The sequence below is a fragment of the Anas platyrhynchos genome, chromosome 3 (genome assembly GCF_047663525.1).
Source record: "Anas platyrhynchos isolate ZD024472 breed Pekin duck chromosome 3, IASCAAS_PekinDuck_T2T, whole genome shotgun sequence".
Taxonomy (NCBI): Eukaryota; Metazoa; Chordata; class Aves; order Anseriformes; family Anatidae; genus Anas; species Anas platyrhynchos.
The window spans coordinates 21876192-21895420 of record NC_092589.1 but is presented as its reverse complement, the minus strand read 5'-3'; the positions used below and the strand labels follow the sequence as shown (position 1 = coordinate 21895420).

The window sequence follows — 19229 nt, the reverse complement described above, 5'->3', positions numbered from 1 at the left end:
ATGTGGAAACAGCAATAAAGCTCAGCATGCATGTATATGTTTGAAAGTGCAGTTTAAGGAGAAAAAATCATTGTACAATTTGCTGTGAAACTAAAGGGGGGACAACAAAACAAAACAAAAAAACACAAAGAAGAAACCCCATCAAATTTCATATTTTCTTTCTTAAAATACTGACAGACTTGTGTTGCCTGAGGCACTGATGATGATCATCTGAGCTGAGATTTATAGATAATCGTGTCTGTTTATCTTGGTCTGAAATTTGAAACACTTTATTGGTGGAATAGCATTTTGAGTGCTTATATTGTGGTTTTCAAACTGATTTTTTTTTCAGGTTCTGGCTTTTCTTTTTGAAACAGATTATTCTGGTTTGTAAACCTTCTGTTTGTCCTCACACGTCTATTGTTCTTATTGGAAATGATTATTTCAGGTTTATTTTGATTTGATTAGAGTGGGTATCAAGACAGACTAACGCACTCTAGGTTTAGTTGACCTCCATAGACACGATTCACCAGGCATCTATAGTTTGTTAAGTGAACTATTCAGTAGAGTTCAAAAGTTTTGAATAAATTGAAGGTAGCTTCAGTAATTAACTTCATTAATGCGAGGCCAACTACAGCCATGATTACTCCAATTTTCATCTTATTCCTGTATTTTTAAAAATTAAATTATTGAATTCCATAAAATGTAAGGCTAAAAGGCACTTCTATACTATTAACTTTGTCCAGTTTTATGTAACATAAACATGGATTTTTAATGAAAAAAACAAACAAACAAAAACTTTGTAAAAGCTCAGCATTGTGTGACTTTGTGGAGCTGGGAGAATGCCATAAAGTATTTCTATGAACATTTGCTCAAATTTAAAATGAAGTGGCAGGGAAGAGAATGCTTGCAGAAAAGAATACCCTGGAGTGCCAACTGAGCACATATTCCTAGCCAAGGGTTCCCTTGAAGTAAGGGAATTTCCCACTGGGTGTAAAGCAGATGTAGCCAGTTCCTATACCATTCCCTTCAGCTCTTGTAAGAAGAAGCATGCCAGGGACAGCGAGGCATTTTGGAGGGGTGTTCGAAGCCTGGCTGAGATGTGCTGCATTTGGTTATCTTGTGTATGGTAGATGGTCCCTTCAGGCCTGTATGAGCTGATGTGTATGAGAAGAGCTCTGACAGCTATAACATGTGCCCATGGCCTGAAGTGGTGAAGTAGCTGTAACCAGTCTTGTACCTTGTGGAACAGAGGTCTCTTTTTTTCTCTCTTCCTCCTCCCTGCCAGATCTGTATCTACTGTGCCCTAGATTCTTTGATTTAACCACTGTAGAAATTTTATAGTTTATGCATCTGAATAATGATCTTATTGATTGGATTGCTAATGGGTGGACAGAAAGGAGGTAACTACTTTCAGTAGGCACCACAGGTAAAGGCATGCTGCCAAGTAGGTTGAAGTAATCTTAATGGTTAATCAAGGATAGATACATGTACTGAAATCAAAAGGATTGCATAACGAAGATATTTGCCCATTTTGTTGATTCTATAGGTGCATCACAGCAGAATTAGTTTCTTTTTGAATGGCTGGGAAGATGACAGCACACCTTTTGATTCAAGGATTCTTGTGGGACCAGTTGCAGATGGTAATGCTGATGGTACACTGCAAATTGGACAAAGCTTCACAGGTAAATCTCAAACTATTTTAGTGGAATGCTCTGGAACTATTTCAGAACATGATGTTACTGCATATAGGTAGGTTTTTCTGCTTTGTCCAACATGCCAGTCCCTAAAGTGACACATTCTATTAATTTACTATCACAGCTTTTCTGAGTAAACAGATGAAACTATTTCAGAATGGGATTGTCCATGGCCACTAGACTACATTCCTGTTCAGAGTCAGGAATAGAGATGTTTTAGACTCTTCATGTTCTTCAGTTTCATCAATGCTAATGTAAACCACTAGCAGAATGAGAACTGCTCAGCCTCTAGTGATGGTTGATAGCATTATTCTTCATCAACATCTAGAATTTTATATGTGCTACAGTATGACATGATAACTACAGAACACCTTCAGGATGTTTTCTTGCTCTCCACAAATTCTTGGCTCTACAAATGTAAGAACTCTTCAGGAATGTGCAGAATTTGAAGCAAACTCCTAAATATAACTATATGTCACTTAAACAACTTTATTGTGCTTTTGGGCAAGAAAGTCATTCTGTGTCCCATTTCTTAATGCTTATATTTGGAAATGTATTTTGTTATGATTTTGATTCTGAATACCCAACAACTAATAAATGTATAAAGAGAGGAGTACTTTAAAATGCTTTTTATCTTTATTGTATAAATTGATAGGTACAGTTGTACCTACTGTATCTCTTCTCTAATTAGAGGTGGCACATGGACTGGCTCATTACTTCTGTCTAATGAGCCGATCCTTGTGCCACCTCTCTAATCAGAAAAGAGATAGGTACAAAATGTTCTTATAAAGTTATTATAAATCATTCTTTTTTATCAAAAAATTAAGTCACTGCCCTCTATAGCTTTGTCCAGATCCAAGATGGTTTCATTCAGGAGGAGTAATTGTGCAAGAGAGATCTCTGTGTGCTGAATTAAAGGTGCTTTCATGCAATGCAAAGCTGCCTTTTGTTCAACAGGATTTGATTATTTACTTGCAGTATATTTTCTTAGGTTTAGAGCAATTTGTTGGAAGAATGCAAGACTTTCGATTTTACCCAGTGGCACTTTCAAACAGGTAAAAAACAAACAAACAAACAAAAAACACCTTTTTTTTTAATATATATATATATAAAAAAGAAGTGTGATAACAAGAGAGAATAAATGACAATATGCTTACTTCCCTGAGTATGGTGTTTTTCATATGTTTCCTTTAAGTGATTGCTTCTGATGATCTAGTTTACTGGACATCATTTCAAACCTGCTTTTTAGTCTGAAAAGTCTTGAGTTAAAATATTTTTAAACATTTTGCTTTTGAAATGTTGCTTAAGCATATGTAGTGAAACTCAGTATTAAATGTATGCTTTCCTTGCTGCCATTGTCCCTGTTACAACCTGACTTAGCAGATGTTCTAGCAGAGACTAGATCTAGTTATTAGATTTCAATAAGCATTCTGGTGTTATCAACTCAACGTAATTCTGACATTATAATGTGTTCTTAGATCTGTTAAATGAGACTTGTCAAGCTTCCCCAGAGCTTCATGTAAGCTGTGGGCAATTTCTTCCATAAAGTACTTCAGACAGGGTGCCCCTTGTATTGCCTTATTCTCCAAAAGAAGGAATAAAGCCTGCTATGTTCCCAGCTGGGCAGCATCCTTATGTCCTTGGCTTCTGGACAGTTGTCTCAAATTGTTTAGCCCCTACAGCAAGGCTTACTGGTAAGCAGACCTCTCTGTCATGGGTTTCAGTGAGAATCTGCAGTTGTTTGTCAAGTGCAGTCTTTATTCCCACCTTCTCAGAAGCACTTACGGAAAAATGCCTCAGTCTCAGGGGAGAGGAAGAGAAGAGAGATGGCCAGCCCCGTTTACACCAGTCTAAAACTAGTAATTCAAAGGAAGAAGAGGACAGGCAATCCAGCTAGTCAACATGCTGGTTTAGTGGTTGACAGCTTGGCTTCTGTGTTTAGTGATTCCTTTCCTCTAGCTTTCTCATGGTATCAGACATCCATGCATGGTATTCTTGACACCCTCCCTGCCCCCCAAGCCCCTATCCCAAGAGGCTATTGTCTTAATTCTTCATTGCTTTCTATATTAGATTGTCCCCATAAGCCTCCAATGACTTTGCCAGCTCAGCCCATGCAGCCCTGGGCCAATTGCTTTGACATCCTCCATCCCTGAGGCCAAATTACAGTTGCCACTGCAATTTCTGTTGCCCTCCAGCCTCCCTTCCTAGTGTGTTACACAGAGATGTTACCTTTGTTATCCAACTCATGCTGGATTAATCTAGTCAATTCAAGCTGGCCAGAAAAAGTCAGGTCCTATTAGTCTGTGTGGTGCTTCTGGGTAGGCTAAGCTCAGCGACGCTTGTGAACGCAGGCCTTAAGGCTACTTAATGATAGTCTTTCAATAAGATGTAGAGCAGTTTCCTAGGAGCTCACATGTCTGCAGGACATTGCAATGAGCTGATCTCCTGTGAATTTAAAGTATTAATACAAATCTGAATTCCAAATTGCACAAAAATCTTGTTGGTTGTATATTCTTTCAGAGCAACACTTGTCAAATCCATTGAACTACAATTTAAGTCAGTGAAATGAATACAGTTTAAAAATTGAAAGATAAGGTATTTTAACAGTGTTAAGAACTAGTGATGACTTTGTTGATGCAGTTTTATATCTGCAAGTAACTTGGTTCAAAATGTTTATGTGGGATAAACGGTGCACGCAAGTCCTACTTGCATATGAATTAATTTAAGTTTATGGCTGTCTGAAAGATCCTGTTACTTTGTATTTATAGCTTAATGAGTATATAAAATTATGTTCCTCCTGGAAAATAGGGACATGGGAAAATTAGTAATTCTTATTTTAAAAATTTCATATCTTCTGGGCTCACACCAGAACCTTTTACACCAGCAATGAGCAGATCAAGGTTTAGCTAACCACCAGCCCATGTCATTCATCTGTTCATCTGCCTGTCTACCTATCTACCTACCTATTTTTTTGGATAGCTGGTGTCAATGGGAACTGAAGTTATGTAATCACTTTGATATAGGCTGTAAGAAGCTACTAGGATGATCCCAGACTGGGGTAGTCAAATCAGTGGACATGTGTATTAGAGTTGCTTAAAGGGAAAATATTTTTATCTGTGTTGTCTAATGTGTAGTTTAATACTTCTCAAGCTGGTCTTTCTGGAGGGTTTGAGGGAGAACATTCAATTCATCTGTGGTTGTGCCTCATAATATGCCAATACTATGGTTATACTTCAGAACGGTGTCCAAATCAGTGAGTGGAATCAGACGTGATGCCATAATAAAATATTGATAAGAGTTTTTCACATTTTTTCTCTGTGCATCTAGGGCTGGATTAATTCTATCTAGGGCTGGAATAATTCTATCTATCTTTAGATATCCTAGGAAGGAACTTTTTTTCCCTCATCTCTGTATGTCCGTGGAGCTCCATATAATGTAGTCTGGAGCAATGAAAACAAGTCAGAGCACTTCTTCACACCTGTGAAGATGCCTGCTGCTTGCCATTGATTAAGTAGGGACCCTGGGTGGCCTGATTCCTAGATGATTGCCCCATTTATGTGAGATGAAACCAAGCCTTAGGGCTTCTAGAGTAATCTAAGTTGAATTTTGTTTAATCTATGAGCCTTGAGGCACAAAGTGGCACTTGTCATTTTTTATCATGTATGTAATTGCTTTTTTATATGCCGTGACAGAGACATTTTGGAAGTATTCTCTGGAAAATTTCCTCATCTGCATACCCAATCCGAGTGCCGCTGTCCTGGAAGTCATCCCCGGGTACACCCCTTGATACAGAGGTACTGCATCCCTAATGGTGCAGATGATACTACTAATGACAGAGTGCTGAGGCTGGATGCAGAAGCCCATCCTCTGTATTACATCAATGATGATGACATTGGGACCACCTGGATTTCATCTGTGTTTGCTAATACTGTAGGTCTAGATCGTGGTGTTTCTATCACAATAGACTTACAAAATGGACAGTATCAGGTAATGAGAAGATTGCATTTGCTATTTATTAAATTCAAACTAGAAAGATATTTCTTATATACTTTAAAATTTGGGGGAAATTCAGATCTTGTGCTTTAAGATGCATAAGATGTCCCCATTAAGGGGACAGGAAGAAAACTTCCATTATCAGCAGGAAGTAATGCATTATAATTATTGTTAAGGAGTTTTTTTTTATGTGCCTTGTCTGTTCCAAGCAGTAATCTGGATTAGATATAACAGAGTGAATATATGTATGAAGACACCAATATTTAGAAATTGGTTGCTGTCTTTTAACTTGACTTTTGTAAATTTCAGCTTCAATTTTAATATCTATTAAAATATTAGATGCACATTGTATGAGTTCTGATAGGAAGCTAACTGAAGTCACATGGAATTTAAAAAAATCTGTGTCACAGTCTCTTGTGTGGATATTCTTGAGGTGGCGTTTAGCCACTTGAACAGTATGGGAGGAGATTCCTAAAGATGCTACATTGCAACCTAACACTTCACTATGCTGCTGATGGCAAACATCAGGTAGTCTTGGAAGGAGGCACTCATTGGTAGTGGAGCTGGATTCACAGTAAGGTCTCTACCGACTTGCCATGTATTTTGACAGAAAGGAGTCAGGTTAATGCTTCAGTTACTAGTAATGCTTATTCTACCTAGCTTTTTTTTTTTTTTTTTTTTTTTTCCTTATTTGTCATTAATGTGGAGAAGGTAAAGAATATGATGGCAGGTTTTGGCTGCACAAAGACCATTATTTAAAAGCCAGTTCAGATATATGTGAAATTTTAAAATTGGCTTATTTGACACATACAAATTTCTACATAAGCAGCATACTTGAAGAAGTCTTCTTCAGCACAACACAGGTATCAGATTGGATTCCAAGCTGAAAATAGGAAGATTGCTTTAAAAAATAAAAATAAAAAATACTTTTCATCAAACAGCTCATCAAATGTTTGCCAATACAAGGCTATGCTCTTCATTTTTGCCAAAATCAATATTACAGTAACAAATCATGGACTTGGCTTTGTAGTACAATTTCAAATGGTCTTCAAGAAAAAATGAAGAATTTTGATGCAACAGCTCAGTTGCTCTGTAATAATGTCTGAGAGATCAAAGAACTTGTTTAACAACAAAAAGGTTTATGTTTGTGTTTAATTTGGAATGTATGGACTGAAATATTTGTTCTTTTCCCGTAAGTGATAAAACAGACTATATTGTCACATTGAAATAAAAATTAGTGTTTATATTCTCATTGTTTTACAACACAGTCATTAACATCAGTTCATAAATTTATCTTCTTGTAGGTATTCTACATTGTACTGCAGTTCTTTAGCCCACACCCTGAAGCAATAAGAATTGAAAGGAAAAAAAGAGATGATCTAAAGTGGGAAGACTGGCAATATTTTGCTAAAAACTGCAGTATTTTTGGAATGCATAATAATGGGTCTCTGGAAAAACCAGACTCCGTCAACTGTCTCCAGCTTCCTAGGTATGAGTGGGTATTATCTGCATAATACAGATGCTTTGAACAGGTAACATCCTGACACAATTCATTTCCATGTCCGACTGAGATAGAATCTTTTAATTTGGTATAATCATTTATTATAGGCTGCTAGGGATAATAAAAGATTCCAAATCTGACCTTTCAATTGAAGATCACCAAAAGGTCATCTGTCACTTTTATCAGATTTCAGACATTGAGGAATGTGACACAGTTGACTGTCTTATTTTTGAGTTAGATTTCTGAAATTTTTTATGCTTGTGTTTTGTGGGACTATTATTGTCAGTAGAACTACAGAACACTGAGATAAAGAGTGAAGGAAGGTACTGATATAATAGATTGGTTGTAACTATCTAGTGAATATGAATGTATTCCTTCTGATGTCTGAGTATGCAAGTTGGACTGGAGCTTAGGACAGAAGGCAAGCTTAAGAACAAAATCCAGTCATTCAACCTTACTACTAATCAAGCAAAACACATGAGAAATGGGTTGAAAGATGTATCTTTAAGCTTTATAATCTTTCTAAGCAAGAACCAAAATAAAATCTGGGGGAAGGTCCAAGAAAAATCGTTACATTTCAGAAACATGTTGCAAGCCTTTTTACTAGACAACATGTGCAAATTTAAAATTAAATGTTTATAACATATATATTTAACATTTATACATAAATGCATTTATAACACTTATACATAAATATAGGAGATAACACATATAGTACATAACTAATATATATAGCTTTGCACACACGTGCAAACATATATATATATTTAAATCCATACCACTACAGATATTCAAATGTGTCATCTCTTGCCCGATTTCAGGTGTCAGTCAGTATTAGGCTTGTTTGGTACTCAGCTGGAAATCAGTCAGAAAATACAGTACCAGGTGCTGTAGGCGTTTTGCTTTTTTGCTGTTTCACTTCTGCTGCCTTCCTAAGACTTTTCAAGTGTCAGCATCTTTGTCTGTTCTCCAGGAGTTCAGTATTCTGAGGAGAAGAGCATTAGGTCATCTGAGTTACACCAGTTTTCAGCAGGGAACTTTAAGCTTTATTGCTGATCTTTGGAACAGAGGATAGAGAAGAAGGGAAATTTTTTAAGTAAGCCAGTCATTCTTTGATAAATAACCCAAATTATGTGTTTTGCCCTATTCAGTCCAGAAGTATGTGTATTTATATTTTCTAAAAAGAAGAGTTAATTATGAACTGTTTCCATAAATGTTTTATGAGTGACATTGTTTCTCCCCTTCAATCCCCTTGTAAATGATGATAAGAAGTGATATGAATGAGTGATTTTGGGTTCGTCTGATGTGCAGAAAACTTAGTTTAAAAGATAAACATCACCTGCAAATGGTGAGTATTCAGTGTACTCAAAGAGGAGTTCACCCTGTAAGTGCCGAGATAGGTGTCCAAGTTCTGTCCTAGTTTTAGACACAAGTGTGCTTGTATCCTTCTGGGCAGAACTCCTTTAGATGGCACAGAGGGCAAGTGACTTTGGCTTTGAAATCCTTGCCATGGCTCAAAGGTTCATAGTTTTCTGACGACATTAGTTAGTGCCTCATGGGAATTTTTGTAATCTTGAGGAAATGACAGTGATTAAGGTTTGTATTTCTACACCTTGTACCATGTCTGTAAGTGACTGCAATACCTCAAAGTATAACCGTTTCTGTATGTTTTTAATGTGTTTAGCCGATAAATAATTAACAATGTGGGCATGTTAATTATGTTACTCATCTGAATGAATTCCTTATGTAGTTCAAGCATAGCTCATGTTTTTTAGAGACAATTTTTTTTTTTTTTAATTTAGTGTAAAAGTCACTTTATCACTTGCACTTTATTCATATTTTGAAGTTGCCTTTTAGAGGCTTTACCTTCACTTGGAAACTTAAAGTCTGGAGAACAGAATGGCAAACAGGAAAACAGACACGTAGAGGGCATTTCCTTTCCCCTGCTTGAATACTAGAAACTAGACTAGAAATCAACTTGCATAAGAATTTTCCTCAGAAAAATAAATAATTATTATAGCATGGAGACCATCTCTGAGAAAGCAGATACTGAGGGATGGAATCTGTAAAATATGTGAAATTTTCATTTGTTTTCCTCTTTGTTATTTAAACAGATTTACACCATACTCCCGTGGTAATCTAACCTTTAGTGTTCTTACTCCGGAACCAAATCACCGACCTGGTTATAATGACTTTTACAATACTCCATCTCTCCAAGAATTTGTAAAAGCTACACAAGTGAGGATTCATCTCCGTGGCCAGTATCATACTAATGAGTCTTGGGTAAATTTTAGGCACAGATACTATGGAGTTAATGAAATTACAGTCAGTGGAAGGTAGGTGTTACTATAACTCTTCCACCCCACTCATCACTGCCTCCAACTACTAAAGCTGTATTAAATATGTAATTACATGCCTAAAATTTCTTCAAGTTGTTCTGCTTTTACATTTATGGGTGAGAAGGGAATTTGGTCTGAAGCAGTGCATCAGTTTTGAAATAACTGGTGTGCTGATTTTTTAAACATTTCTTCACGCATTATTTTAAAATTAATTATACTTATTACACAAATCTGTCAAAAGCACTCCTTTCCTTGGAATTATCAATGCCTCTAAGCAAAGACTTATGATTGAAACCATGGTTTATGCTTTATTTCAGTAGCTCTTCCAAGTTTCATTATAGATTCCCAGACATGGCAATTTTAACAGTTTTAATACAGAGCTCATTCTTTGTTTTAGCTGCAGTTTTCCATTTAAAACTGGGCAGCTGTCAGTAAAAGTGTTACATTATCTGTGACTGACAACTTCATTGTATATGATAAGTGTGCTGTCTTGTGAAAGGACTAATTACGCCCTGTAAATAACATGGAAATTTGGCAATGAAACAGTTTCCAAGAAGCATATGGTGCAGATTTTTGTTAATAAGTGTTATTTCTGAAATTATTTTGGTAGAGATCATTTTGAGAGAAAGCACCCTATCAAAGGTAACATTTACCTTAAGCTCTTCTACACTAGTAATGTTTTGATTATTGATTTAGATGCGTTGTGATAATCCTTTTACTACAACAGCTACAATTTTGGTGATTGTGTCACAATAAAATAATTTCAACTGTAGCTTGCAAAATGATACGATGCCTCCAGAAAAGCAGCCCTTCAGGTGGAGTGGGGTGGTTATTGTCTGTTAACTAATAGTTTATGAATATTTTATTTTAATAGGACCTAGACATTTTAAATTAAATCAAATAATCTAGTCAGTTATGCTTGATATGGTTAAGATTGCTTGAAAAATTATAGCCACACTGTAGGGCTTAATATTGGAAAAAAATGCCATTTTACAAATGCATATTATATACTGAAAGTGAATATGTTTTCATTAATTTAACATGTTTTCATTACACGTTACATAAGGCAACAGTAGCTCTAATGCAGGCTTTTTTTCTTCTTGGAAATCAATTCTTGATACTTACAAATGTGTTCAATTAAGTCTTTTTTTTTTTGTAGGTTACTGCACTTTTAAACATTGTCTTTTGTGTTTTATTTGTTCTTAATAAAAAATGGACTATTTTAAAAAATAAAATTATATTCATGACATATATTGTTGCAGAGATGTGTTTCACATATTTGATTTTTAATTCACTACCTGTTCTTTCAGGTGTAATTGTCATGGCCATGCTGATAATTGTGATACAACTATGGAACCATACAGATGTCTGTGTGTCAAGGAAAGCTATACAGAAGGAAATAATGTTAGTGTCTCATCCACTTCACCTATGAACTGCCTCAAATCTGTGATTTTAGGCCTGGGAACGTGTGCGTGCGTATGTATGTTACTGTCGTCCTAGCCAATACAGAATATTTAGGCTAAAATTGCCTAATCCAGCAGAAAACAGTAACATAGATTTACCTTCTTAGACTTGGAACATTTGTAGATAGCAGTCTATCAGAATTCAGCTAAGAATGCAATCTTTCAGTACAGTTACTTTTTAAGATATATCTAAGGAAAGGTTAAAACATTTTAGACTTGATTTTAAATGTCTTCTGCGCAGTTAAGAAAACACTGAGACTTCCCTGTACATATTTATTTGGAAGTCATTCTCCTGGGGGGTCTTACTGAATATTTTGATTTAAACCAGGGATTTGGATAGTGTTGTTTAAAAAAACTGAAAATTGAGTTTTGATCTTATTTACTTAAGGACAGGAAATGCTGATTACCCATACTTTTTACAGTTACGTATGACATCTGGTTGTCCTTAAAATAATCATTCATAGCAACATGATTGTTCTAATAAAAGAACAAATTTAATATTACTTTTTAATGCACTGTTTTCAGACAGTAGATGTTAAGGTTAATCTCTTCTTGGAACTAGAACTTAAAGGCCATATTTAAGAAAAAATCTAAATAAAAAATCTAAATATAATCTAGAAAATACATTCTTACCACTGCTGTGCTCTTAATAACAGTATTTCTCAATAATGAGAGATTTAGTGAGGTACAGTATGTAGCTGAAACTTAACAAGTTGCAAAATCTTAATTTTCCTAATTTTACAAGTCTTGGTCAGAGAGAATCAATATGGGGATTTTAGTATAAGTCATGGTTTTCTAGAGAAATATGTAGAGGATACCTTAGGATAATGATGCCAGATTGTACTTAATTTCTGAAACAGAGTGGTTGACCTCTCAAGAGGAAAGCTAGCTAATATAAATGTTTGTCATTTATTAATAATGTAAATGTAAATTATATAACCTTTGTGTTTGTTGAAGGATTTTTACGTACAACTTAGCAAAACCAGAACCATGATACATAAATTAAAAAATATCCTCACAGAAAAGTTTCTGTCCTTAGATTAAATGAAAAGTGGTGCAAAAAGGGCTCTTGGGACCTAAAAACCATAGAAAATGGGGCTTTAGGTGTGTGTAGAGAGAGATGGTATCTATGAGAAGGGAAAGGAAAAGTACCAGGGACTTGCTCTGTGATGTTGCTGTAGCAAGTGCTGGTGAGAAGACTACTGATAACAGAAGGCCTTATTTGGTTGAAAAATTAGAACAATTGCTTTTGCTCTTTTTTTTTTTTTTTAAATTTTAATTTTCTTAATGAAGTGCATTAAATAGTTTCCTGTTTAATATCCAAAGAAATATTGCACTTGTAACATGTTTTCCTTGATTATAAGTACAAAGTTGGGACATTACATTGCATTCTTGTGGTCAGTCAGTTGTCCACCAGCACCCCAGCGGTTCTTTTCTGACGGGAGATTATAAATTACCATATTATTTCTATAACTGCTAGCTTTAGTGCATATCATACAGTTTATAGCAATCATATTGCATTTTGTGAACTGGATAATACAGTTTTTCTCTGCTCTGTGATGAAATTGATTGTCATTAGATATGGTGGCTTTGAGACAGGGCTCTGAACAGTTTAAGCACAGTTTAATAAAGCAATACTATAAACTTTAAATTAGTGAGTTGAATGTGGGAAGCCCACACACACTTTTCTCCATTAATTCAGAACAAATAAATTCCTGTACAAGTCATTCTTGTAGTAATACAAAGTCAGTGTCAACTTTAAAATGATGTATCAATTGAGTTCTGTGCTTGCTGCATTATCTGCTGATACCTGTGAATATTTTAGCCAAAGACATTTCAGTGTTTCCACCATCTTTAATACTGATAACAATTTATCTTTAAAAAAAAAAAAAAGTTAAGAAAAGATGAGTTACATCAAAGAACTGAATCCCATGATCCCATTGAATGCTGGATTTCTGTCATGAGTAGGTTGTATTCCTTGCTGCATTTATGGCTGTAGGAAATAGGCTTTCTAAAAATGAAGAAGCTGTTTCAGAATAGCAACAGCGGTAACAAAGGAGAAACTATGTTTAGGGGAGAAAAACAAACAAACAAAAAAACACAGAGCCAAGCAGTCTATGCTTGCTGGGAGAGATGAAATGTTAACCTGAGTGTATGTGATATTGTGTTTAGGATCATGTAACTTTTTTTATACGTACTTTTCTATTTTCTTAAACTGAAATGTATAAAATAAGATCTGCAGTCAAAAAGGGATTTACACAGAAATTTGAAGTTTTTAGAAGGGTCAAATTAGAAAAAAAAATCAAACTGACAGTGTCTCTTTAATTAGAACACACATTGTGAAATGTTTCTTTGTAAGGATTAATTATAAATATTTAATAAATCTGGAAGTTCACCAAGCACTCTGCAGGACTGTTGTGAAAATAAATATATGTTGTGAAAATAAATATATTTTAATGATTTATCTGCTTTATCAGATATTTTCTGTCATTGTTAATGGGTTATTCCAGTGAGTGTCATTTTTGATTTGGTGTATGTGCATTGTAACTATAATTTCAATGCTTGAGTTAATCATATTCATTCAGGTTAGAATAAGGATGTTGTTTAATTATTTTTCTCATTCTGTAATGATAATGTCAGTATTGCCTGAAGATGAAATAAAGAAGAATTAGTAATAAAATAGAATAAGTATTTGCAAATATATCACTGCTTTGCATTTTACAGGAGATTTAGATAAATTCTAAACATCTTCAAGGTTTTGATTTTCATAAGGCAAATGTTTAAGGCAGAAACAAAATCGATTATGTTTTTTGACTAACATGTTTTTTTGATTAAAACTGCTTCATAGGCTTATACCTGTGTTTTTCAGGCTCCCACTCCAGTGAAGTTAAGAATTTATATTGAATGTCAGTTAAGAATTTGGTGAAGGTACTTTATAAATACAAACCTTCCTTTCAGAAAGGGTGGCAAATATTTGAGAAGAAATTCCACCATGAACAGTCTTTTAACTTTCATCCTGTGCTAGAAGTCAGTCACCACAACTGAGTGGGTATAAAAAAAAAAACACTTTTTTTTTTTTTTTTAGAGTATTTTGGGCCATAAATATGAGATCCCTTAACAAGTTCTTAACATATGGTAGAGTCTGTCCTTGTCACATTTACAATTAATATAGCTAAAATTACGGTATTAAATTTATTTGGCGTATACATCTGGATAGTTGTTGCACAGCAAAGTGCAACAGGAACTGAAAACTTACATAGTTTGTTAAAGTGAAGATCTTAGTTTAATTATTTTCATCACTGTTTTATGAACTCTTTAACTTATGAAATGGGATTTTTTTTTTTTAATCCTTTTAAGTGTTCTGTTTTGATGAAGACCTGATGTTGGAATGAATTGTGAGATAATAGGAAAAAGGGAAGGGAATGCTTAAGAATGACTTGAAGAAGTTAAGGGACCAGATTTGGAAAAAAAGAGGAGGTAAATCCTCATGGAACTTCTCTCTCATCTCATGAGAAAAAATGTTCAGCTTCTTCATTTGGTTTGTTCTGAAAATGCCTTGCCACTACTTTGGGAAATAGTTCAGCCTTATAGAAATGGAAACTGGGCCATCAAGAGTAGAGTCCTATAACGTTTATATGCAAAGACTAATTTATAGACGTGAGTATATGCTCTAATGCTTCCCATGATGTGATATAAAAAGTTGGAAAGAGTACATGAAAAAACAGAGCAATCAAACAAGGTTAGCCTTTCTTTACAAACTCAGAACCTCCTTTAAATTGATCTTGAAGAAAGGTAATAGAAAATTTTTATATAGTTATAGAAATCTTAATAAGAGACAGTAGAATTTAAAAGAAAGAAAACAACTCTGATACATGCTTGGAAAAAGTATGAATGGATGTGAGAGTGTGAGTGGATACAGAAAAGTCTTACGAGTTTCCTGTGTAAATAATTAATGATATTAAACATCTGCTGTCTGAAAATTGGCATTGTTGATTTACCAAATATCAGATAACTAAGCTCTTTTATGTTGGTGCAGAAGAAACTATCTAAATCTTAGTTAAAGTTCAGCCTGTATCATCATGTCAGGAATTAATGATACATAGTACCTGAGGAGCTATAAATATTAACTAAAGTAAGTGGTCACTTGATGACAGATTTCTAGCTTACAGAAGGAAGCAAACTATTAAAAACAAAAACAAAACAAAACAACAACAACAACAAAAAAAAACAAACACAAAACAAACAAAAACAAACAAACAAAAAACTTTTTGGTAAGCTCTGTGCCATAATTTATGTATAAAGAGAGGTCTGAGGAGAAAGCGGTTATATCAGAATAAAATGAAAAGAAATAAAACAGATGGCTGACTGGAGTTTTAGAAAACTAGACCAAAAAAAAGAAAAAAGAAACCTCATCCAGTAGTAGCATGCCTTAAAACTTTGAATGACTTCAGACATGCCTGTGGAAGTTATGGGTTTGTCCATGAATCCATCCTTAGAAAACTGGTGTAATTTCACAGTTCAGAGATTCAGGCTTCTAAAACAATTGTGTACAAGCATTGCTGAAATAGTGAAAAAACTTGATCCTGTCTCAGATACTTTGTGATTTGTTGCACTGGTGATGACATGCCAACGGAACTGTGAAGTAGTCATTACCCCTTAATACAGTTTCATTTGAGGTTCGTAAGTTTTACTAAATAAGAGATATGATGTCATAGATACTATCTAGCATTATGGCTGTCATTGTTACTTCTCAGAAGTTTAGAAGGCTGTTCCAGTCTGAAAATGATTTTTAGCGGCTTATCCACGCTGTAGGATATGTATTTCATTTAATGTGAAGGAAAATTGAGAGACAAGTGGGCTGGTGCTTCTCTGTTGACGAGGGTAGCTGTTGTAAGTCATAGTGGCGTGTATATTTATTGAATTTGTATGACTTGTACTGTATTCCTTGTGAGTGCCAAGTGATAGCCACTGTTTTTTTTCCTGTTACTCCAGTAAAAGTATTATTAAAAAAATAAAAAAATAAAAAATCCCATGCAACAGTTTCCTCAGAAAAAACAAATCTAGAATAGCTAGTAAGTGTAGTGTGGCTACATCAAACATCATTCTGTAATGTTACAGGAGAATGGAATTTATAGTGTTATTCCAAATAGACAAGGTGGAGAGAGGGTGTAATAAACACAGCTTTTAGAATTGAATATCTCAAGCAAGTCAGAAAAACAAAGCAAGCAAGTCAGTAAAACAGAATGCATACCAAATTCATCAATAGTAAAACATCTCTTTTCCCTCTCATTTTTAATTTTTACTAAAGTCCCATTGGAGTCTAGAAGAGAGTTAGATGGTATGAATACTTGATTTGAAAGTAACTTCCAATTTTAATTTGGAAAATTTGGAAAATTAATTTAATGAGCAGCCTGATAGAATTAGTATGATTGCATATGCTTTGATTTTGTAGGATTCAGTGCAGTTTCATTCAACTTCACCAAAAAAAGCATGGATGAAAGAGAACTTGAATAGAAATATACTGCCTGAGAATATCCGTACCAGTGCTCTATTGTATTCTGTTACTGGCATTTGGCATTCAAAATGGCAACTCTTACGTTGCCAGTTAAGTTCTTTACCAGCCACTTTGCCATTGCAAATCAGCAGTAGTATCTTTTCTCCAAATGCTACAAATGCTATTCGGCATATGGTATTTGTAAACCCTCTTTAAAGGACTGCACTTAGTTTCTAAAGTCATTAGAAATATCTTTTCAAGGTACCCAGAGTGTTATGATATGACCCTGTAATACTTTAAGACTTCCTTCATTTCTGCTCTGCTGTCTTCCCCAGGCGGAAAGTCATTTAGAATGTTCTAGCTTTTTTTTTTTTTTTTTTTTTTTTTTTTTTTTTTTTTTTTTTTTTTACCTACTCAAACCTGGCTTTTTGAGTTTAAAACCTCTGGGGAGTTCACAAGACACAAATACAGTTCAAAGCACTGGCTAACATGCTTTCTTGACAAGTAGTCAAATGCTGAAATAAGGATGCTGTGAATAAGCCATGAGGAAATTCAGACAACTGTTTTCAGAAGAGGACTAAGCTACACTGGAATAGATATTGCCTAGAAGCCATACTTATTTGTTTAATGAAGCTTAATGTAGTGAAAGCATGCTGTCTATTTGGGGTACAGACTGGGATCTTGTAAGAAGGAAAAAATAGTATGTGATTAACTTCCTTATTATAGTCAACATTTATGGGGCAGCTTGAAGAAACACAGATGGATGCTGCATGAAACAGATTTTTGAAGACAGCATAGTCTTCCAAAATGTCTGAGAAGGTGGCATTTTAATTTTGATAGCACATCTCACTTCAGCAGATTTTTAAATCTGTGTACAGATAATGGCATGTATATTAAAAAAGCATATACAAAGTATAATATATGTTATACGTTTGTACATATACTGGTTATTGCAACTCAACATTGACTGATGGGTATGATATGGTAACTCCTACACAGATTAGGAAAAAAAAAAAGAATAAATTCTACATAACAGTGCTTTTTTTTTTTTTTTAAAAAAAAAAAAAAAAAAAGAAAGAAAGGAAGAAAAAAAATGCCACCCAGAGATAAGCAGTTGGATAGAAAATTTGTAAAGGTGGAGTATAAAGTACTGTTTGATAACATCTGTTGTAAGCCTTAATTTATTGTTACCTTTGCTGTCTGAAGTACTTTTTGCTGTCTATCTGTTGAATATTTCTTCAGAGGCACTGTCCTCAGCATTCTCAGTGATTAATAAGGAACTTGGCATATAAAGCCTTTGTCTGAAGTTATTGGCAACCTTTGCATAAATGTGACAGCTTTGGGAATTTTGATAAAGTTTTTTATCATAACTTTAGTCAAAAATACTGAATTCTGAATTCATTAGTAGAAATAAGTTTTTAATCGTGATATTTAAGTAAAGAATTGGGCCAAGATAGCTAGGTATTTTGAACATATATCTTCAGATAATGTGTTTTCTTAGAAATTTGTTTTCACAGATGGTGACTAGTTCAGATACTGTATATCAAAAAGATGTTTGTTATTGTCCATGGGAAAAGCCACATACTTAACATGTTTTCTGAAGGGAATGGATGTAACTGAGGATAAGGACATAAATGTTCTTGTGGGGTTTAGTGTTATCCTATGGAAAAAAAGAATGCTTTCCCAAGAATTAATATTTTTTGTTACTCTGCTTCTGGACCTTGTTCAGATTTATCAAAGGTTTTTGGGGAATTTACCTATCCATTTCACACGGTGGCCAAAAATTGTAACCTGAACTCTGTAGATACCTTTGAAAATCTCAAAAGTTATGCTTCGGACAAATGCAGAGTTGAGAATTGGTGAACGAAGGATTGTGACATATATATGAGAACATTGTAAAAAAAAAAAAAAAAAAAAAAAGTTAAACACAGAAGGTCTGAAAGTTAAATGTGGTTTGTGTCCTGATAAAGGCGTGACAAACTCAGCAGGATGCATTAGGTGAATATAATTTTCTGTACCTCAAACATGATAGTCACAATTTTGTGTCTTTAGAGATTTAACAAGATCTGAATTTCCAGATGTTAGCCTATGCTGAGTATCTGAATAGATTTTTTTTTTCCTTCTGTCCACCTTTTTTGATTTTAATTTGTTCTTAAAATAATTTAAGAAGATTAGAGATGAATTTATTTCCCTATATGCCTTCTCACTTCTTGTATTTAAGGTGTAGCACCAATATTTGTAATACATAAATGGAGAAAAAGCAAATATAACAAACCATTAATGTAGAGAGTATAACAGTTTTCTTCTAAGTATAAAACAATGGTCTTTTTTATTTTATTTCAGTGTGATCACTGTTTGCCATTGTACAATGACAAGCCTTTTCGCCCGGGTGACCAAGTTCATGCCTATAATTGCAAACCTTGTCAATGTTATGGCCATGCAGAAAGCTGCCACTATGACTTAGCAATAGACCCTTTTCCTCAGGAATACTACAGAGGCAGTGGTGGAGTCTGTGATAACTGTCAACACAACACAGCTGGTAAGTCACAAAAATGAGAATTGATTTCTTGTTCTGTTGTCACTTTTGGGGTAAGTCTTGTTTCAGCTGAAATTAGTAATACGCAATGGCTGACATTCCAGAAAAATTGCATGTATATTTATTTTTCAAGTGTCCAGGTAAAGCATTACTTACAAACAATAGTGGCAATATTTAATCTACAGGAAAATACTGCTTAAATTTAACTTAATCTTGTACAAAATCTT

The 19229-nt window shown here is 34.5% G+C and overlaps 1 protein-coding gene across 1 annotated transcript in view; it reads left to right on the top strand.

Moving 5' to 3' along the window:
• The window catches only part of USH2A (usherin), a 410836-nt gene that overhangs the window by 52330 nt on the left and 339277 nt on the right, over positions 1-19229 (top strand). The window contains exons 4-10 of the mRNA XM_072035514.1: positions 1529-1664; positions 2668-2731; positions 5369-5663; positions 6974-7158; positions 9285-9506; positions 10820-10913; positions 18810-19005. Of these exons, the coding sequence (XP_071891615.1) occupies positions 1529-1664; positions 2668-2731; positions 5369-5663; positions 6974-7158; positions 9285-9506; positions 10820-10913; positions 18810-19005 (1192 nt within the window). The remainder of the gene's footprint in view (positions 1-1528; positions 1665-2667; positions 2732-5368; positions 5664-6973; positions 7159-9284; positions 9507-10819; positions 10914-18809; positions 19006-19229) is intronic.